Genomic DNA, 23124 nt, shown 5'->3' with positions numbered 1-23124 from the left:
ATCCAATCCAAGATACCACAGTGCACTGAGTCTCCTCCTTTTTGCAGTCCCTTCTCCTGCCTTTGCACCTCTGCAGGCCATGTGCATGGGGCAGCGGTGCAGAGCTGGAGGCCGACAAGGCAGAGGGTGAAGGAGACACTGGTGTGCAGCCCCCAGAGGGCCCGCCCACCTCAGAAATAACTACATTACAATCATCATTTAAATTTTTACTGGATTACAGGTTTGGTCACTCCAGTACCTTTTAACTCTTAATCTGAAATTTAAGTTGAACCCAGCACTGGCCCATACTGTTTCCCTTCTATACACCTGGTCGTAGAGGGTGAATTCTACTTGTCCCGACCTGGCTCCAAGGCACAGAGGATATGCCATCTGCACTGGTGACAAGAAGAGGCTGAGCTCTAGAGCAAATGACTAAAAAGGACCCTGAGGAACATCCAGCGAGAAGGAGCTTAGGCAGCTCAGCCCTCCCTTTCCATAGGTTTGTCATGGCTGAGTACTTGTCCAGAGTTCTGTAACTGCTAGATAAAGATCAGAAAGCTTTAGGGGAAGGTTTTAAGAAAGAAATGGAAGGGGTGCCTGGGTGGTTCAGTGGGTTGAGCCTCTGCCTTCGGCTCGGGTCATGGTCTCGGGGTCCTGGGATCGAGCCCCGCATCGGGCTCTCTGCTCGTCAGGGAGCCTGAATCTCCCTCTCTCTCTGCTTGCCTCTCTGCCTACTTGTGATCTCTGTCTGTCAAACAAATAAACAGAATCCTTAAAAAAAAAAAAAAAGAAAGAAAGAAAGAAAGAAATGGAAAATACTAATGTTCACAATCTCATCACTTTCTGGGTGAAAAGGGCCCTGCCTCTGATGATAGCTATCCAGCTTCATCAAAACAGTGAAGAAGTCTCTGGAGAAACTGACTTTAGCTAAAAATAAACTTCATCATCCTATGACAAGCCCACCCAGGCATGCGGAGATATATCAGTTCTTGCTCTTCTTTCCCACCAATCTAGCCCAGTATTCTTTGTTCCCGAGCCACCAATTATTCATATTTTTGTATTATATTCATTTGCACACAAAAAAAAGATCTAACGGCGTTTACTAAGAACATTACATAGCATTTTCTAGGCAGCACAGTGCCAAGGAGGCAAGAGTCACAAGTTTAAGGCCTGCACACATTGGGAAGAGGAAAAACAACGTTCCTCATCACTGGCCATACCTAGCCCAGGCTGTAGGCTTTCCCAGCGAGCTGCTGGTTCAGGAAGGCTGGGCGAAGGAAGGAAAATGAATCAATGAAAGAATATTACCTCCAAAAAGAGGGCATAAGTATGATTTCATTCTTTGATTTCAAGACATGTGGCCCTCACAGGTCATGGCCAGAAGGTCTTTTCATAGAAAGGACAACTGGAGTTCTCACCTCTGCCACTTACGGGCTGTGCAGTTAAAGGCAGCATACAATTTACGCCTTTAAGCTTGAGCTCCCTCAACTATAAATTGGGACTAATGTAGGTTCTCAAGGCTATTGAGGGATTAAAGTACCATATGTCAAAGATGGTTATAAAAATTAAATACTAAACAAACATAAGATGATATAATATTCACTATATCAAATTCCTTGGAGTCAAAATTCTTGTCCCTTTCCATCACCTCATGCAGTACTCATGCTCAGTGGGTACTTTGTAAGGGCTGTCTAATTTCTTCTAAGATACCACTGCAATTCTAAGATCCACATTAAGTTTTTGTCTCCTGTAAGGCTTCACGGACAACATCTACTTACCTCAGCAACATTCCCAAGCACACAAAGCCCACACATAATGTTATGGTTTATTATAGGCTATCATACCCCCAAAGAATCTAAACTCCCTTCTTTCCCTTGTCTCTTCCAATTCTTGTTTATAACTCGTTTCCCTACATAGTCTCTTCTCTCCTTTTACCACAACCCACAGAACCAGAATGCCAGTGAAAAACTTCATAGCCCCCACCTCCCACCTCCCCACACTGCCCAGGCTTCAAGTTCTCCATGTTCTTCTAAAACTTGCCTGATCCAAGAACTACTGAGACCCTAGCAAACACTTCAGCTACTCCCGTCTCTGCAGGTGACTGTGCTAGAGCACGATGTTCACCTGAAAAACACACTCTGGTCCTCAGGGGAAAACAGAGATGAAAAGAGAGAAGAAAAGAGTAGGGGCTGGAGAGAAATCACTTCCTATAGTAGAGTGCAGAGAAACATCTCTGAAAGGGCAATTCTCCATGGCCAGTAACAATCAGTTCAGGTCCAGAAGGTGCCTGAAGCATTACAAACACAGCTGCCTTTTCCTATGTAACTAACATCTCCACCCTTGACCTGAATGGTACAACCCTGGTGCCTCCTTTGCTTTCCTGACAGCAAAAGACAATAACCAGATCCCAGCTGCTGGAGGCGTTTACAATCAAAAGCCCAAAATGATGTGGCTTCCCAGCAGCCTGACAGAGCTCCTTTGCCAGGCAGGGGTTTAAAGGAAATCATTTGGAGCTCAGAAAATTAAACCAACATTATATCAACCTAATTTTCTCAAGATGCTAACTCCAAGAGGCCTTTTGTGCTGCCTGCTGGTCCTGAAAAACAGGGAGGGAGACCTAGGGGAGAGAAATAACTATGGGCTGGAGGGGTCCACATGCCAGTTTTGCCAGCATGGAGGGAAGCAGTAAGGGAGGTGGAACTGAAACATTAAAGAACTTGGAAAATAAGTTCCTTTAGCGGGTGGATAATCACGGGCCTAGTGTAAGTAGAGTGAAGCAGAAACAGGTTTGGGAACAGCTGGCTCCTAGCCCGTCACTGTCAAAGAGAACTAACTTTTAGGACTGAGTGAAAGTGCTTTGAAACCCTGAAGGGAATGCTAGAATGAAATTTCCTTTTTCTCTATCATTATGGTGTGTCTGTGTTCAGAGAAATGAGAAAATCATCAGTAGAAAATCATTTTGCTCTACCACTTCTTGAGAAGGGCCAAAATCTAATAATTATGATCCGATACAAAGCTGGTTCAGAACGGCAGAAAGGGAAAGTGGTCACATCTGAAATCACAGATCTTAGAACTGGAACAGATCCTAAAGGCCTCTGGTGCTACCTCAACACTCTGACATGATAGTAGGGCTAATTTCAGGGATGAGGCAGCTGAAGCCCAAAAAAGGGAGAACTTAAGTGACACCACCTACAATGTAAGTGCTATACTTCCTGCCCCACAACCCATCACTGAACAACACAGCCTAGATTTTCAGACAGGATACTGATTTTAAATGGACCAGTGAAAGGACCCAGATGCTTACATTTCATTCAATACTCACGTCACATTTCCCCAAGCACTCCCTTGTCATTCCAGCCACAGCACACAAATCAGATGATGTCACAGATTTGAATTTGGAAAACAAGCTCACTGTAAAGACTACATACTCATCCTGGCAGCAACTGGCCTCCACAGAAAGGCTTTACAAACATCCCCACCCCACACCCTTGCCAGTTCTCAAATCCACCAGAACTTCCAGAACCTAAATGCCACAGGGGAAGGGATCTCACCTATCTCATTCAAAATTATATTCCTGATGCCCGGCACATGGTAGGAGCTGGATACATGTTTGATGGATGCAGAAGGAGGGCCCACGCTCTATCTCTTACCCTCCTCCTCCCTGCTCCCTAGGCCTACAGATGTCACAACTGCTGATTTTGCCCAGTAATGTCCCTTTGCCGCTGCTGTAAGCCCTACCCTCCTCCACCTGGGGTGAGCAGCAGGATCTGCAGAGTTGGGGGCTACAATTCTGAGCCTGAAGCCCTAGAGACAACTGCTTACTGGAGCATCCCTGGGACCATAGGATGCACCATGGGACCTAATTTGAGAAAATCAAAGCAAAATCTCTCTCACATAGCAGGAATAGTCTCCTGACATTGCACAAATGGCCATTTCTAGGCCACTGAAGCATAAGCCCATTTAGCACTATGAATTCAGACAAAGAATTTTGTTCTCACCCCACAAGAGTCCCGTGGATTTGTAAACATGCGATCAAACACAAAATCCATGTTAGCCATCTTCATGGCTGCCCTGCAACAAAGACAGAAAAGCAAAACTGAATACACCAGATGTATGGAAAGCTATGAAAAGGTGGAACAGTGGATGTCAGGGGAAGGGAGAGGTGGGCAATGTCAGCAAACCTGTTTAGGAAGAAGACTCCTCGGATCATCTCGTAGGGATTGGCCCGGGTCCGAGCTCGCCGCATCTCCTCCCCATCTAGGACATCGAACACACTCTGCCCAGGGAGAGTCAGAACCTTAAGGTGAGCGTCACCTTCCAGGAAGGGACAGGGGACTTAAGAGCTTAAGGAGCCCATCTCAGCCCTTGGAAGAGCTACAATACTGCCGCATCCCAGCTCTGAAATGACCAGTTGTGTGATCCCAGACAAACTGCTCAATCTCTCAGACCCTCAACTACCTCACCTGTGAAGTGGTATATATCCCTGCAAAATGGTTAATAAATGGCACCTGTGGGTAGGCACAAGGCCATCTGTTGGCATCACAAATCCTCAGAACAAATCTGTTTCTCCAGTCCAGCAGCAACTTTCCAAGGGACCAGAGTACTGATAGTAAGGCTCACTCAGAGGGCAAAGCAAACCAAAACCAGTGTTTTATGATGGCACCTACCCACACAGTAGGGATTCCTTCTCCCTTCTTCTATTTTCTCCCTGAGAAAAAAAAGCCTCACTTCACCAGAGTTCCAGTCACCTTAAGGATATTCCCAACCCTCTGCCTACAAAAAAAATTTTGTGAGGCTGGTCTGAGGCTTCTTCTCTAACCCATTTCTTCCTCAGAGCTTCCCTGGCTCATCCTGCCCTGGGTCATGTACTTCCTGACACAAACTCACACCGAAAACTATCAAGGAAAGACTAACATTTGCCCAGCATGTTAGGAGCTTCATGCTGACTATCCAATTTAACTCTCAAAACAATCCCGGGAAGTATTTTCTCCCCATTTTAGAGATGAGGAAACGTCAGAGCAGCTAAAGCAACTGACCCAAGGTTACACAGCAAGAAAGCTGCAAAGGGCCTAAATTCACAAGGATGTGAATTCAGGTCTACTGACACTAAAGAATCATTCCAAACTTTTCACTACACCACACCCCCTCAGGACTGTGATGGACTGACCCAATGAAGTTAAGTGGAACCTTTACTAGCTACTTACCACAGGAAGAGCACAATACTACAAGGCCCCAGGAAAAGGATACACTGGAGAAATGTGGCAAGCCACACATCTCATCTCCAAGAAAAATCTTAGCTAAACTTCAGTCCCCCACCCCCAACCAATTCAAAAGAACTGTAAGAGCCCAGCACATACCCTCACACAAGATAGTCCAGCCCCACAGGCCTTACCTTACACTGCAACACACTGTGAAGCAGCTCTTCCCCACAAAACTCTGTCTCGTCTTCAATAATCATCTTTCTCTACAAAAAGAAGAAAATAATCGATAATGACTACGTATGACTGCAGTTGGGGGAATGAATGGAGAAATGAGGGTTCTAAGTGAGTAGAGCAAGAAGGGGCTTGAGTCTCTGCCAAGAACATCAACCCTTGAGGGGCAGGAAAGAGAAAATCCTAAACCCCTCTGGCTGTACTCCAGATGGCTGGGAGATGAAGCAGCCCCCTGGGCACTCTGACTAGAGCACCATATGGATACAAGACTCATGAATGCTGAGGCTGAGAAAGCACACAGGAAGGATACATTCAAGCTGTCTGCCCCCAGAGCATGGAGGCAGAAGAATGGGGACTGCCCTTAAATGACAGAAACCTGTCCTTCAACCAGGAAGCCTCTTGATCTGTAAGGGGTACAACTGCACTGACCTGGTAGCAGCAGAGATAACGAGGGCTCAAGAGACCCTCACAGGGGTGTCAAATCAAACCTCATGGCTCAGTGAGGCTATCTCTAAACCAACAATGCTCAAACTTGGGTGTTCTCAGGTTTTACACATTTCAAAACCACTAAGGACCCCAAAGAGCTTTTGCTTATGTGGGGGATAATATACACAGCAACATTTATTATTAGAAACTAAGACAATTTATTCAGTGTAAAAGAACACACTATGTTAACATAAATATTTTTATGAAAAATAACTATATTTCCAAAAAAAAACTTTTAATGAGAAGAGCAGCACTGTTTTTCATTTTTACAAATCTCTTACTATTTGGCTTAACATAAGATGGCCAGACTCTCCTCTCTGCATTTGCGTTCTACTGGTTGTGATACAGCCTCTAGAAGACTCCACTGGAACTTGTGAGAGAATGAGTGAAAAGAAGCACGTAAATTTCCAGTATCATTATGAAAATAACTTTGACCCTGTAGAGCCACTGAAAGGGTCTTGGGAGATCCCCAGGGGGCCCTACACTTGGAGAATTGCTCTCTAGACCATACTGATTTGGTAGCTATGTACTTTATTCGTAGTTTTCCAGAAGGAGATTAAACAAATTCCCTCTGTAACAACTCCCTCATTATTTTTCTGTGGATAGGGACAGTGTCTTTTCATCTACCTGGAACAGTGCCCAGCAGTGATCAGAATATACACAAATGTATAATAAGCTACTCTAAAAAGCATCCATGAGAAAGACAGAAGTTATGCATTTTGTGCTGCCTTGCAAGTTAAATGACTAGGAGAAAAAAACGCTGTCACATCTCCCAGGGGCATGCCTGTAAACCCCTTGACACACCACCTTGACAAAACTTTATTCTTGCCAGTAATGTCAGATTCACATTTTTCTTACACTATGAGTATACATACATACACACTGGACTCAAGGAGAAAAGTCAGGAGGTAAGCGCCAACTTTTCTTGAAGTCCTACCTTTCCCACAACCATCCAATCACTCATTTCCTGAGTGTCAGGAATTTCAGTGGTACATTCTGGAAACCATGACACCTGCTCACAGGCACTGGGCTACAAACAGAAAAGAGGAAAGTAAGTCGAGGAAGATGGCCCATCAGAGTTATCTCCAACTTGCAAGGGCCTCCCCAAAAACAATCAAAAGGGATTCAGACAGATGGAAGGGTCTAGGAAGCTGAGGCCAAATGTGCTGGTCAGACTTGAGAACTGAGCCAGGAGACTGAGGGTTAACTTTGGAAGGCTAGCTACAATTCCAGTTTGAATCTTAAGAAACTTCCCAAACCTTCAAAGTTTTTTTTCATTTGTTCCAGTATTATTTCATAAACATGTACTATGGGCTAAGTACTCAGAATGCAGTTAAAATGATATGATCCTTGATCGAAAGGACCTACAATCAGACTACTAGGGACACAGAGAAGTACACACAGGATATAAGTCTATGAAAAGGTAATTATACCAGGAAGACCCAATGGCAATGAGTCTCATCTCCAATGCCCTTTAAAGTGTTATTCCCAAATAGGATTCCTTGCCTAGTCAATCCCAAAGCAGAAACTGGCATCTCAATGGTGCTTTCTCTTAATTTTTGAATTACATTATACATAAGAAATACCTGCAGTCTTTTTTTTTTTTTAAGATTTTATTTATTTTTAAGTAATCTCTACACCCAATATGGGGCTCGAACTTACAACCCCAAGATCAAGAATTGCACGCTCCACCAACTTAGCAAGCCAAATACCCCTCCGCAGTCCTTTAAAAAATACTAATAACAAGGCCTCACCCTCAGAGTATATGATTCTGTCAGTCAGAGGCAGAAATTTGGTATAATCACATTTTTTTTTAAGAAGACCCCAGATGATTCTAATGTGCAGCTAGGACTATGTACATTGAACTAGAGACACAGATTATAAAACCTAAACAGGTGGCTAACCTGCATGGCAGCTCTACCCACTGCCTCCCAAGCAAGTATGGAGAAGAGATTCACCGTTGCAAACTGAAGCAATGTGATTAAAGGTAATATTACATGCTCTGAAAGGCATAAAATGGTAACACAATGCAAGGTCTTGAGGGCAAGCCAACCATCAACAACACAGAAAAAGTTTAAAAGAAAATTTACAGAAACCCTTTTGTCAATGAATCTGGCAGTGAATCACGGCTCCCCCTCCCCCAGTCAAATCTATCACCTTTAACCATTTATAAATGGTTATAAGTTATATACTCTATGGGAAAAAGAGCTCATGGAAACTTGGGATGTCCCTTTGGAGAGAGTAAACAGACTCAACTTCTCCACAGAAGCATGAACATTAGGAGGAAAAAAGGACTGCAAAGTGCTGTCTGTGAAGGGTCAAACCTTACCCTCTATAAACCTGCGCTATAGAAGCCACCGGGCACTTCCTCTGTAGTGACTGGACAGTCACCTGAGGCAACACAGATTCCTCTCCCTCAAAGAAGTGGATACCAACTAATAGTTAAGACAAACTCTTAACCAAGAAATAGAGCATCTTTTGTTGGAGAAAAATTAATACCCGGTAAATGACAATTAGGACAGCCTTGCCTCAAAAAGGAATTTCAATAGCCTGTCTCCATGAAAAATAGAGATTTTTATGGGCAAATTTGAGACTCTGAGTTTAGCTAAGTTCTAATTCTGCCCCACTATGAGGATGGGGACTCTTTACTGGTTTTCATACAAATGAGGACCCAAAAAGCACCAAGAATTTCTGAGGTTAAAAACCTACATCTAAGACCCAATTACAAATATTTACCCTATTCTTCACTGTCTCATCTGCTATTCTGCTGGTCTCATCTCCTTAAAACTACAAGGCAACACAGCAGGACCACCCCCAGAAGCCATTAGCTCCTGGCTTGTCAGCATCTTACTCTGAAGCCTTATTAGGCTTTTATCATGTGCAATTCACAGGAATTCTTTCCTGAACTGGAACATCAGACAGACAAATAAAATATCAATTCTCCAGAGTTCACAGCCACACATGAAGCTCAACTACACCAGCTACATAGAAGACTAGACATTTGTGTTCTATTTTCTCTAGCTTCAACTCTATAATGGCAATATTTCATCATTATTTTTAGTTGTTTCACTATACCTACTTGGAATTCTCTGTGAAATAAGACAGGACATATACCAATGATTAAAAGTAAAATCTCAACATCATCTGTGCCATGAAAAAGGACAGGAGTCTCTTTTGGTAGTTAGGTCCAAACAAACTGGTACCCAAGCAGATAAGCAGACTAAAGCCACACCAGGAAAGCTACACAGTATAAATAAACACCTACACAGAGCTCGGGTGTCATAAAGCCATAGAGGTATATAGGACCTTCGAGGGCAACTAATCCAGTCACTCACCCAATGGAGGACCAGGTCCTCACTCAACCGCTTTGAATCCTTTCAGCAGAGGGAACTCATTGCCTTACGAGGTACCTTAGCCACTAGTGGGAAGGCATATCTGTTAAAGTTCTTTGTGGAACCAAACTCTGCCTTCCAGCATCTTCTACTCACAGTCGTTAACAGAAAATAAATCCACAGCCTAGCATATCTCGCTCAGTATATCTCTTCTGTTTCCATTCTGGACACCCCCAGTACCTTCCATGTAAAATCTCAGTTCCAATTCCCACTGCCTCTGGAGACTTCTAGTTTGTTAACATGGCTACTTAGAGCCATGCACATGAAAACACAAGCTGGCCTTCCAGTCTCCTCCTCCCCTCACCAGTTACCTCTGGCTCATCTCGCCAGTCCACATTCAGCTCTTGATCAAAGCCCTGCAGTGTCAGACCCAAGCCTCTTCGGCCTTTCTGATTAGAGGCCTCAACGATGTCCTTCCGACCCTGGCTGTATTTACCCAATCCTTCACCTTCCCTGAAGCCCATCTTGGCCTGAAAAAGAGACAAAATAGAGCATTAATATAAATGAAGAGATAATAACAGAGCACTTGCATAAACCAACAGACATTTACTCAGCCCCTACCATGTGTCAGACATTATGCTAAACTCTGAGAAATACAGATAAGTAAGGCTGAAAGTTTTCCTTCTAGCCTAATGAAGAAAATAAGCATAAGTAAGTAACTACAGTTTATCTGTGCATGCAGTGGCTATTTACTCTGGAGGTGAAAGTCTAGGGCAACCAGAACTTGGATAAATGAGAAGGCACCTCATAGCTGTAATTAAAAGCACCAAAAGCACTTAATGAATTTCACTGGACATCTGCACAACTACCCTTCCAGCTAATTTCTCTGATTAAGTGAAGAGTAGATCTAGAGTTGAGTTGGTAAAGAGAACATAATTTACAATGGAACTGCTTCAAGCAGCAACTCGACCTTAGTCGCAGCCACTCAAATAACCTTATTATGTAAAGACAGTGAGGGCTTGCAGGAGCCCACTTGAACTTACTTCATGTAAAACTGAGGTATGGACCCATAAGTACCATAAGACACCAAAAGGGCCTTTTTTTTTTTTTTTCCCTTAAAGAGAGAGCGGGGAGAGAGAGAATCCCAAGCAGGCTCCATGCCCAGTGCAGGGCCCAATGAGGGGCTCAATCTCACAACCCTGAGATCATGACCTGCCCTGAAACACTCAACTGACTGAGCCACCCAGGTGCCCTGGGAATATTTTTTTAAGTGTCACAACTGTCCATAAGCTCACATAAACTCTAGAGTCACTAGGCCCAGATATATACCCCCAAAATCAGAGACCTAAATCCCAAAGCCCAAGGACCCTTGTCTAATAAAATAACCCCAACCCTAAGAAAATGTAATCCCCTCCTGAAGATCTATATTCCCTTTGGAAGGGGTATTACCAACTCAAGAGCTGGAGAGAATTTCTACAGTAGCCACAAATCTCTCCTCAGGTCAAAAAGGCTGACTGAGGGGTACCCTCTCTTCCTCTCCCCATCCCTCTCCCTTCCCACACTCTCTCTCAAATAAATAAATAAATAAATATTTAAAAACAAAACAAAACAAAAAGGCTGACTCAGTCACAAACCTCCCCATTGTCCACTTCCCCAAATCTACAGCCCCCCAACTAGAATCCTGACTATGACCTGAGAAGTGGCAGTTCCCATTCCTTAATGAATCCAAATGAAAATGGAGGAGTTAATACCTGTAATATTAAAGCTAGCCAGAAAGCAAACTTGGATTTCCCTAACCTTTGTGCACTTACACTGAAGTTTTATCAGGAAAGCCAGCAGGTCTTCCTAGTCATCTTTCTTCTTGTGGTATATCAGTGGGGTAAAGAAGCTAGGAAGGAAAACTGGACCTTCTTTTCAAAGTCATATTAAAGACTGTACTACTCTCATTTATTTTTGGGCACATGGAGTGAGCAGGATTTTAGTCATTCTCTTAAGATCACTCACTAGAGCAAAAACTCACATGATGAAGCCTCTACCCAACCACACACGTCCATGTGTAGGGAAGCACATTCACATGTACTCACGATAAGCTTTCATTACTAAGGAGACCGAAGGGTGATCCAGCTTTGGATAGGACAGGACAAGCGGCCTGCACAGCCACTTCCCATGGGTGATTCAAATGTGACAGATACTTCTGTTAAAAAAGGGGCCACACTCTCTACTAAATCTCTACTAGAAAGCAAAGGAAAAACTCATGCCCTAGCTTTTCTTCTTTTCACATCAATACAATTTCCCTTCTCTTACTCCACTGGTAGAGCTTTAGAAACCCAACACAAGCACTGACATACCATAAGCTTCTGGGAGACACTATTATACATGGAATAGCGAGAAGAAGTTCCCTCCACAAGGGAGTCTGCTTTAAATGCATCGTCAAAAGAGTCAGAGCTGTGTTGCTTCCCCTCGGTCTCACTATCAGACCCACTTAGGCTCGTGGTAGATGCTGGAAAAGAAAAAAAGAAAACGCTCAGGTGAATTTATGGCACCAAGTAGCCTCTAAAAGTCCAAGTTTCATTTATTCAACTAGTGTTCAGTATATGCACTATACACATCATGTTCTTTAAATGAGCCAGGGTCAAATGTATTCTCTACTTCTTACCGTGTTATCTTGGGCAAGTCACTGAAAGTTCCTAATGGTACCTGACAGATGATGGGAGCTCAAAATATCAGGTGTCCTTTCCCATTCTTTCAATTTTTCCCCTACAAAACTGAGATGACACTACCTACCACATGGACTTATATGAAGATAAATGAAATAATGTGTCTGAAATTATACTGTCAAATACAAAATGTGTTTATTAAAGATATGATTGTTATTTCTGCTGCTTATTATTTGAACATCACCTTCCAAGCATGGATACTTAGTACCATTTTCAGAATTTTATCACGGGACTAACAGTCTCATTGTTTAATCTCCTAGATTCCTTTGTTTTCACGGTCCTTCAAAGTCACAGGTAAGAGGGTATGTCTGCCCCAGCGAAGAGCTGGCTCACAGATGAGCTGTGACATTTTATAGAAGTAACTGTTCTCTTTTCATCACCACCCTTGCCTACACACTAAACTCTCCGTGTTGATGAGTCAAAGCCTGGCTGCTTGTGGGAGGTGTTGAGGAAAGGCAGCAGTGTAAAACAACTCTTCAAAGATCCATGAAGGTCACTATTCAGGTATTCATAACTTGCAATGGCATCATAATTCTAAAGCCTATCTGCACTGATTCATCCACTTCTCCATGAGAACATAAACTTGTTCAGGGTTAGCATTTGAGAAGAGCAAAATGCTCTCCCCAGCCCCCCAGGCCCAATTCTCCTTCACACTGTGCTCCAGGGGCAGCAGCACCACCAGCACAGCATCCAGCATAAATGCCATCCCACTGGCCAGGGTCACTCTTGGAGAGAAAGAACTGTGTCACACTCAACTTTCCATCTCCAACACCTGGATTGAGTCTTCCTATTCGACAAAAAATTAAGTACTCATTACAGTGAATTTTTTAAAAATTTTAAGTCTTGATTGACAGCCTTAATATATTAATCACTAATACATTTGTTTATAGAGGGAGGCATGTACAAAGTAATCTAGGAATTGAAACATAAATTTTCCTTTCAACAGTTTCATATACAAGAAAAAACTTGAAAATAGTAATACCCATAGGACGGAATTTGTACTACTACGAAAAATAGCTTCAAGTCTCATTTAGGTACATTTAACTCTGTTCCAGTGTTAAAACTTTGACAAAGACTGTTTTAAATAAAGCAGCTTTATAACCTGGTGCCATTAAAAAGAAATTTTAAGTCTTTAAACTTTTGTTAAAAAGGTTAAACAATAACAAAGAGTTTAAGCATGAGTATGAAATGCCTGTATCTTAGAGAATCGGGCCTTCCTTGAACTATTATTTAAGAACTCCCATTCCCCCACGCCTCCAGCCAGTAGGTTGAAATACGATATCTGTCAGACCTGTAAAGGGTCTGGTATTGTTTAATTGATCAGACAACTTTTGCCCAGGACATGTTCTTTCTTCTCTCTTTTTTTTTTTTTTTTTTAATTTATTTGACAGACAGAGATCACAAGTGGTCAGAGAGGCAGGCAGAGAGAGAGAGAAGGAAACAGGCTCCCTGCCGAGCAGAGACCCCCCCCCCACAATGCGGGGCTCGATCCCAAAACCCTGGGATCATGACCTGAGCCGAAGGCAGAGGCTTAACCCACTGAGCCACCCAGGCACCCCAGGACAGGCCATGTTCTATAAAAGGTCCATCGTATATACAATGGGCCTCTCTCCTACAGAAATAATCCTACTCTCAGAGAGTTTAAAAACCAGGTAACTAAGGTCCAGGTTGAAAATGGTGATGGCAGGTGGGTCCTGGGTTTCTGAGCTGCTAAGTCAGTCAGGGACACATGTGGGGTAATCCATGTTCAGTGGCACCCATGGCGGTAAGGAGGGCTCTGCTCAGATGTGGAAGGCCCTCCCCTACTTCATAGCGCTCCCCGATGTGGGAGTATGCTAAACGTCTTCCTGAAGTCACATCACAGAGAGCATGGAGAGCCCCAAGTTCATCGCCTACCTCATTCCTGCACCAGGTCCAAGCCCTTTCCCAGGCGAGATGATAGTCACACTCTATTCCATAACTCTCACATGAATCCACTTCCAACCACCTATGAAAATGAGTAAGGAGAACCTGGACCACTACCCAGCGGGGACCACAGCACTGGTTTGGACCATGACTCTGCATGAGAACCAGAAAAGTATATGGGACCTCAAGCTCACCTTCCTTACTTGTGTCAAATGATGACCAGAATACTGATCTTCCATCCTTTTGTTTATGGCAGGAGATGGCTTAAATAAATAACTTAGATTGGTCCATGAAGAAAGTATTAAAATAATAAAAATTTTTTAAAAACACAAAAATAAGATAGCTAAAATAAACATTTTTTTTCCTTTTAGTGATATAACATTTTGCAGAAGAAAGAAAAGGCTTATAAACATATTGGAAAAAACTAGAATAAACTTAAAACCAACATTCTGGCTCCCAAGCAGTTAGCAAGGAGAAATTTTGGTTGAGAATAACCTCATATAAAAGGCACCAAATCTACCCCTTCCTCTTTTCTTTTAATAAAGATGGTATTTATTTATTTATTTACTTGAGAGAGCGAGCACGCGTGCATGAGAAGCAGGGAGGGGCAGACAAGCAGACTCTCCACTGAGCAGGGAGCCCAACGTGGGGCTTGATGCAGGGATCATGACATGAGCAGAAGGCAGATGCTTAACTGACTGAGCCGCCCAGGCACCCCTTTCCTCTTAGAAAGCTATCCAGTTCCCTAAGGAGATGACTTGCTTACACAGACCAACGCAGCACATGTCACAGAGTGCCAGAGAGTGCCACTCAGAAGGAAAGACCCAGAACATTAATAATGAGTAACCATGGAAACTGTGAGGTGAGGTTATATTTATTTTGTTTTGCACTTTTCTTCATTTTCTGTGTGAGAAGAATATATTCATTTGAAAAATTAGAGTAAAAAAAAAAAAATACAGCTATAAAGAAATAAAGTACCATTCCTTGAGAAGAATTTGGTTCCCTTCCAGACCAAGCTTGAGAGGACAGCAGATCTAAGGGAAAAGACCTCTTAAGTGGCTCGAGACTATCCCCAGGTCTCTCCTCTCTTATCTCCCATGCAAGAGAAAGAGGCATGTTCTAAAACAGAGGGCCCACATGTTAAAGAACCGTACTTCCAAAGATGAAGCCTCTCTTCATTCAGTCACTTCCATATTGACTGGTACAGAAAAAGGGGGGTGCCAAGAATGTGGGTGGTTCCCTGAACACAGTCCCAAAGTTTCTTTCTGTGCAGCCCAGGGACCTGGGGTCCTGATTCACCAGAAGCTACAACGTTAGATCAGTTACTATCCCTTTCACCGGCTTTCTGGGGATTCACAGGTGCACCTCCGAAAAGATTAGGAAAACCTGGTATCCTTATCAAAGGAGAGTGTGCCCTTCGTCCAGCTCTAGGTGGAGTTGCCAGGCTGTCAGGTTTGCCTAAGGACACAGTAGTGGGCACTCATCAATGGTATGAACATCATTCCTCCGCATGCAGGGTACAAACCACACTCAGATATCAAAGAGAAATCTTTTGTTTTCTTTGTCTTCATACCATTCTTGGAGCAAAATGACAAGGAGAACCAAATTTGGATGGAGGGCTCATTAGGCAAATCAGTGGTGCCTAAATGCAAAATACCAGCACCACACTCCGGGACAGAGACGTTTCCACTCCATACCCTTCACTAGGAGTTACCCAGCATACAGATGTCTGTATAGGTTCTGAGAGTGAGGTGAATGAAAGCTAAAATGCATCCTACTAAGCATTTCTTTGTGAGATCAAGAAGTGTGCTGGATAAACCTTATTTGTCTTTTATTTCATGTGGTATTTGAAGCAAGATTTTAGTCTGATGATTAAGACAAAGTTGCCTAGACTAGTCCTGATGTCCACACACAGCCACAGCCACTGCCCATTTTCATGCCTGGGCCTTTGGGGCCATGATTTTCAGGTGGAAAGAAGACAACTGTTGTGGCTGCAGCAATAACTAAAGGGGAGATTTCATCTCCAACGACTGGTAAGAATTCAGCAAACACTGAGCAGACAATTTTGTATTGAAAATATAAATTAACAGGAGTAATAAGGTCAGTCTATTAAAATGATTAGTTTCATTAAGAACTTGCCAAAGCTGGGTGGCGTTCCCATTTACCTCCCCAGGAGCTTCCCTTCTAAAACCTAAGATAGCCCAAAACATTATTTAGAGTTTTCATTTAAGACTTCTTCTCTACCTGATAGAAATCATTACTCTTAAGTCATTTTAAAGAAGAAAAGTTCAAAATTTTTCACATAGGAACAGAACAGCAGGGCAAAAATTTTTTACATGGCAACAGAACAGTGGAGCAAACATGCCAACATTAAAAATGACAGTGACAACACATACGGAGAGGCAGCTCCAACCACTAATAGCCAAGGTAAGCAGCACACAGATACGGAGGAATACATTATGGGTTTTAATAAATATCACAACCTGCCTAACAACTGCTGTGGAATATACTCATTCCTGTTAAAAGACTCAATTTCTCCTTCATGCCAGACAAATGGTAACTCGTTAGAGCAATTTAAACAGATACCGATAAAGGAAGTTTTTGATTAAGGTCATGAATCTGGGCTGACAGTAAAGCAATGGTGTTTCAGGGAGAATAGCCTATTTAGCAAAGAATTAAACCTGGTAGAGGGAAAGGCACTACTAGTGTGGTACCTGCAAAAGGGCCTGGCAACTTCCAAAGCAACACGCTATGGGAGGGCCAGGAGCCCACACTGGAGAAAAGAAAAGAAAGAAAGAAAAGAGAAAAGGAAAAAAGAAAATTGTCTTGGAAACTAGACCACAGTTTTCCTGAGAGAAACAACCAAAAAGAAAAAAATGACCCCTATCTGCCTCTTTTTACTTCAAAAAGCAAATTTTACTTCAATAGCAAATTTCTAAGAGTTTATTTAGGCTTAAAAATGCCTTCAAACTCCTCTTAAAATACTCAAAAGAACACATGATCCCACAGTGGCCATCACAACAACATCCCTTTTTTTCGTTACTCTGGTCAGATGTCAATCTCTGACTTGGCACCGCACTTACCTTGTCGATAAAGTAAAATAAACAAACTGATTAAACTAAATAGATCTATTAAGGAGGCATCACACTGATCTAGCAGAGAAAGCACAAATAAGGCTCAGAAAGACAGAAATAGTAACTACTATTTTTTGTTTTTCTATTTGCACTCCCTAAAGAGCGTTTTTCAATCACTTATTCAACAGTACGTCCAAGTAGAAGTGGTTGAAGCAAAAGGGAACACATTTGCTTTACTGCAATGACTTGACTAGGAAAGCTGCATATAAATCTCAGCGGATATATATCTTCTGGTGAGACAGTAAATTACCAGGGCACACTGTCCAGGGGACACCTAAGAAAAGCCAATTCCAGGGGCACCCTTGGCTCAGGTCATGATTCCAGGATCCCGGAATCAGGCCCCTTGTCTGGCTCCCTGCTCAGCGGGAAGTCTGCTTCTCCCTCTCCCTCTGCCCCTCTGCCCTTCCCCTCAACCCCAGCTCGTGTTCTCTCGCTCTCAAATAAATAAAATTTTAAAAAAAGAAAGAAAGAAAAGCCAATTCAGAACAGAGATGATATAAATGCTAATTACTTAATGAAATGATCTTCTATAGAATGGAGGAGGGATAGGCAAAATCAAAGAGGTAAAACATTTTAAGCTTCTTGGAAAAGATACTACTGTTGCCTTCTACCGAGTATTTATTCCATGCCAGGTATGGGGTGAGGGGGAGTGGCACAGAGAGCAATCTTGCTGATAAAGACATCAGACTCCAACCCTCAGTTTTTATGACAACAAAAAGCTAAAGTAAGCTAAAACAGGGAAATCTAGCATTGTTTATTTGCCTCTGCCTCTTGACTCATTTTCGGAAAAATAAAAAGGACGAGGGGCACCTGGGTAGCTCAGCAGGTTTAGTGTCCAACTCCTGATTTCAGCTCGAGTCATGATCCCAGGGTCATGAGGTTGAGCCCCATGTCAGGCTCCGCGTGGAGCCTGCTTAAGAGTTTCTTTCCCTCTGCCCCTCTCCCTTTCTCTCTTTTACATTCTAAAAAACCAAAAAACAAAAAAAAAAGTACCACACGGCCTATTGCCAAGCGCATATAAGGTACTGGCCATTTAGATTTCCATTCTGTACACACAATAGCAAGTCAATCCTAACTGAATCACATGGTGCTACTTCCAGAAAAGGTTAAAGCTATTTGGTACAATTAAGGGAAATGCAGGGGGCGGTGGACAATCTCAATTCAGTCAATTTTAAAAGCTTGAAATTTAAATCAGACTGGTTCCCTTAAAAGACCCTTAACCATATGCCTCCCTCTTCCTGTCAGTTGCCCTCTCTTTACCACAAGAATATGCCCCCTGAGATCCACTTAGAACTAGATACCTCCAGCCCCTGAGTACATTTATTCTCCCAGACATGCTCTCCCTTTTTTTTCCTTATAGGCCATCTCTCCCAATAATCCAGAACTCTACCTAAGGAGACTCTACCTTCACCAAGCTGCTCAAATCCCAGGTGAAAAGCAAAACTCCCTTTCTTCAATAGTCCCTAGAACCAGTACACCCACTATGTTTTTGCCTTCCTACTTAGTACCTCAATTACAGATAGCCTTTCTCAGCTATTCTGGAATCCACTGTGACAACTTTAAAGGGACTCATATCTCCACACACAAGGTTATAAGAAAGTCTCTTATTGAACCAGACCACAGCTGCACCAAACCCTTCAGCTGTACTGCCTTCTCCTTTCTGAACCAGCTTCTCAGTACAACTGATGAGTAACTGCCCTTCAATTACAACTGCCTACCACTTGTAAATTTTATTTCCTACCACTCTCAAAGGATGCTTTACACCCTTTCAGTCACCAATCTATTACCAAACTTCATTCTAATTGATCAATGATCCAGCAAAGGCTCCAAAATGCAAGACTTCTGGCATACCAGGTTGAATAGTGTCCCTCTAAAAAGCTATGTCCATTCTGCACCACGGAATATGATGTTTGGAAATATGGTCTTTGCAGATGTAATCAAATTTTTAAAATGTCATATTAGATTAGAGTGGGCCCTGATTCAATGACTCATGACCTTTTAAGAAAAGGAATATTTGCAACAGACACACACACAGGAAAGACAGAGGCAAAGACTGGAGTTACGCTGTTATAAACCAAGAACACCAAGGATTGCCAGCAACCACCAGAAGCTAGAAGAAGCAAGGAAGGATTCTTTCCAAGAGCCTTCAAAGGAAGCATGGCCCTGCTGACAGCTGGATTTCAGATATGTAGCCTCCAGAACTATGGAAAACAGACTTCTGTTGTTTTAAGCCACCCAGTTTGTGGTACTTTGTTGCAGCACCCCTAGGAATTGAATACAGCTGGAAGTCAAGGTAAATGCAAATAAAGCTGCTTGATATTTGAGGCAAGCTTCTAGGCACTCTACAATTTCTTTCACAGAAAGCCATGTATGGACACTGCATATGTCCATAACCCTAAAAAACAGGGAAAGCAAAACATTAGTTTCAACCAGATCAGTGAACTCTTTTGAGCTTAATGTCAACAGTGAACACAGAGATGCTCCAATTCATATGGGTGTTTCTGATCACAATAGTTGAGGGAATTGAGAAATCAGAATGCAAAAACCTGAGGGGAATTAGGCCAGATCACTGCAGCAAAGAGCCTATCCCCTGTGAAAGAGCCCCAGGATCATTAACAGCAATTAAGAGCACAGGGCACTCAGCACTCACCACGACTTCCAACTGGTTTAAGGCAGCAAAAGAGTGCCACCTACTGAAAGCCCAGCCAAAGAATTAAGGTACTACTGTAAAAATTCCAATTATTTAAAACAAGTTGCCCATTCCTAGTAGAATGGGCTGAAGGAAAAAGAGGCTATAGCCAACATCTCTCTGTAGAACTTGCCTAACTTCCCTTAGGGGGCAGATGCCTGTGTTCTGCCCAATTCAGGCACTAGGGAGTCAAACAACCAGATGGCCAGCGGCCTCACATCATGTGGGCAAGCATACCTTTTGCTGCATGATTGACAGAAGAGGGAGGTTCATCATCAGATGTAGAACTGAGGCTCAGGGCAAGCTCTGCAACTCTTTTCTTCTGTTTCTTGATAGGGGCAGTGCATTCTGGATCATTTCTCCTCTTCATTGTTACTGCAACCATAAATCCAGATAGTCAGCTGCCCCTGTTAGAGCCACTAGGATCAGAGCAGGGATTCCAAAATATAAATCATCAATGGGATGGGATTTGGCAATTCCAAACAGCTTCCAATGCCAGCACTTGAATAGCCTTTTTCTCAAATTGAGGTCCAGGAAGGATGCTAGCCAGCCTCTAGTCTTCAATAATAGCTGTTAGTTTTACTGGAAAATGTGTGGTGCTCACAGACCCAGAGACCTCAGGGCCTTGATTTCACATACCAAAACATCATGGATCAACTCTACAAGCCACAGGGGAGAAAAAGCCTTAGGTACTTATTATTCTATAATTTTCATGCAACACTGGCCATGTGTGACAACAATGTACACTGGACACTATGAAATCTAGTGAATATCAACCAATATTTGCAAGGTGAGGGGGCCAGCCCAGAATGATAGCTCCATCACCATCATTATTTTACCAATTCGGAAATTACATAATGTGATACAAATGCTGGTTTTGGTTTATTTCAGGATGTTTGAAACCATGAAAGAACTGGGAAAAATTTTAATGAGAATAAGGAATGGAAGCAGTGGTTGACTCAGGACTAAGGAAATAGAAGATTGGGAAAATTATTCAAACTGGAGATAGCCACATCATGAACTCTGGTGTAAAAATAATTTTAACAACACCAATACATCTCCATGAAAAAAGAATGGAGATGATTAGGCACCATGTCACCATCATCCATGCCCACTGGTAGGTATAGGAGAGGTAAGCATGATTGGGGCCAGCGGGAAATGAGATGGAATGAAGTGATTATGCCATCCTGAAACCTTAAGAAATGATCCAGTTAAAGAACAAGAGAGAGTAGTAGTGAATACAGTGTGGTTTACACACAACTGATGGGCTATAAGGAGACTCAGAAAAGAGAACTCAAAACATAGAAGCAAACAGGTGGGTGGCCAGCTGAGCTGCAATTCCCTGAGGAAGGGGAGGTGCAGAGGTACAAAACACTTTTAACTGGATCACAGCTGCAAGAGCAATGAATGCAACGATACCACTGATCCCCCTCAACCTCACAAAACCCTGAATCATATGTTTCACTTCTCTGCAGCTCAAGGTTGAGCCTGTCAACCCAATGCATTATCTTATCCTAAGGAGGCAGCCTCTTACTAGCCACAGGCCGGGGCTATCCTGGGGAAGTTAGAACGGGGAACCTTGAACAAAGAGAAAGCAAAACCACGTTTCACTTTAAACCACCTTCTTAAATGCCCCCCAAAAATGCCCATAACAGAAGCAAAAAGGGCCATCTGATTCTTAGCGACTCTGGGAGACTGCAAGCACGGGAAACTCGATGTGGACTGCATTGGGGTGGATGCAAAAGGAGAGTGAATAGTTGTGTGAAAGGCAGGAGATACTGATGCTCCTCCCCAAACCACCTTAGATTCAGGCCTTCCGAATCATCTACTCCAACACTCTCATTTTCCACTGGATAGAACCGACGCCCGAGAGGAAAGGCCGCACACCTTAACCAGTGCCCCGCTCAAGTGAGCAACACAGGCCAGAAGAATGCGCCCAGGCAGGGAACTTCTACATGTAAGGCAAAAGGCCTGGTTGTACCTGCTACTCCCCAAGGAAAGGGTTCAAATCCCCTCTCCAGTCTTCTCTCCCAAGGTGTCGGTTTCGCCACCCTTATTCACTGAGGGAGATGAGCACCTCTCTCTCCCGGCCAGTCTTTTCATTTGAAAACAACGTGAGTGTGTGAATGTGTGCGCAGAGACGTTTGTCAGCGGCAACTCGAGCTGCTAGGAGCTGGAGGAGCAGGTCGGGGGCGGAGGAGGGTTGAAGGAAGTCGGGGAGAGAGTAGGGGCGGCGAGGATAACCACCGCCAGTGCGCGGCCGAGGCAGCGGTGGAGGGGAGAGGGATGCTTCGCCCGCGCGCCCGCCCTCCCACTCGCTCCCCCCAGGCCGCGCGTCGGCACTCACGCTGAGGGGAGAGGGTGAGCTGCCTGGGAGCGGAGAGGGGGGGGCTCAGCCTGCCGTTGCCGCCGCCGCCACCAGGCCTGGCCCTGCCGCTGCCAGAGCCGCCGCCTACTCCCTCAGTTTCGTTTCCCCACGGCTAGCCCGGTCCGCCGGCCGCGCTGTCGCGCTCGGGTCCCGCCCTGCGGCCTGCGCAGCTTGATGACGTCACGGGCAGCCCGCACCCTCTGCGCGGCCGGGTCCGGGCCCCGGGGAAGAAGACACCGGTTCGGGCCCGCCCCACCCCCAGCCAGGGCCGTCCAGGGCGCCTGCGCGCAAGAGCCTAGGGGGAAGGGTACAAAAGCAAAAGTAACCGAGTTATCTTCCTTCCCGCTCTAGGCGCGAGAAACAAATATAAAAAAATTTAAAAAGCGGGTGTCGTCACATTTCACCTGATCTCATTATTATTTTCATTTTACAGATTAAGAGCAAGTTGAGAGAGGTAACTGGTGAACTGGTTAAGGTCAGAAACCCATTCCCCTTGTTCACTGCTGTATCCCCAACATCCTGCGTAGATGCTGAACGAAGGTCGGGAGGAGAGAAGGAATGCTGCCTATGCCATCTTACCATATGGAAACAGATGGCTTCCCATCCCAAACCCCTCTTCCAATTTTCTGGCCAATATGGCCAAAAGTCTGCGGAACATCCTCACTTAGTCACTCACACCGATAAATTAAAATCTGATTTTATGTTTTCCTGTAAGCCTGCTCTTTTTGCAGTGAATGGCACCACCGTTAATCCGTTGGTCCAACCGGAAATCTGAGATGGCCCCATCTCCCTCATTTCCTAGAGCCTCCAATATACACTTCATTGAGTTTACCGCCTAATTGTCTGTCAAATGTATACATTCTTTTCCATCCCCATTGCCACAACCCCATGCACTCGCCTTCTCTCGACAGGATTTCCCCAATAATCTCCAAATCATTGTTCCTGTCTTCAGTGGTGATGCCTGTAGTGTAAAATTTTTAAAAATTTATTCTGATTCTTTCACAACCTGTCAATGATTAAAACCCATCAATGACTTCCCATTTCTCTTAGGTTGTCTTTAAGATGGGGACAAGGTCTGCAGT

The 23124-nt window shown here is 43.7% G+C and overlaps 1 protein-coding gene and 1 pseudogene across 5 annotated transcripts in view; one reads left to right on the top strand and one right to left on the bottom strand.

Moving 5' to 3' along the window:
- Positions 1-22220, bottom strand: part of CMTR1 (cap methyltransferase 1) — a 48953-nt gene extending 26733 nt beyond the window's left edge. For 2 of the 5 annotated variants that reach the window (XM_032339789.1, XM_032339791.1), the window contains exons 1-8: positions 22022-22220; positions 19912-20049; positions 11578-11729; positions 9601-9759; positions 6835-6927; positions 5372-5443; positions 4161-4255; positions 3978-4050 (exon numbers count right to left, since the gene is read on the bottom strand). In XM_032339789.1, the coding sequence (XP_032195680.1) occupies positions 3978-4050; positions 4161-4255; positions 5372-5443; positions 6835-6927; positions 9601-9759; positions 11578-11729; positions 19912-20044 (777 nt within the window). In that variant the 5' untranslated portion in view covers positions 20045-20049; positions 22022-22220. Of the gene's footprint in view, positions 1-3977; positions 4051-4160; positions 4256-5371; positions 5444-6834; positions 6928-9600; positions 9760-11577; positions 11730-19911; positions 20050-21655; positions 21990-22021 lie in introns of those variants that run through there. The other 3 variants (XM_032339790.1, XM_032339787.1, XM_032339788.1) reach the window with 3 other exon arrangements.
- LOC116588566 lies at positions 13621-14139 on the top strand (annotated as a pseudogene).
- Positions 22221-23124: the final 904 nt, after the last annotated feature.

Source organism: Mustela erminea, chromosome 4, assembly GCF_009829155.1.
Source record: "Mustela erminea isolate mMusErm1 chromosome 4, mMusErm1.Pri, whole genome shotgun sequence".
Lineage (NCBI taxonomy): Eukaryota > Metazoa > Chordata > Mammalia > Carnivora > Mustelidae > Mustela > Mustela erminea.
The sequence above is the reverse complement of the archived record's forward strand: the minus strand, read 5'-3'. Positions and strand labels throughout refer to the sequence as shown.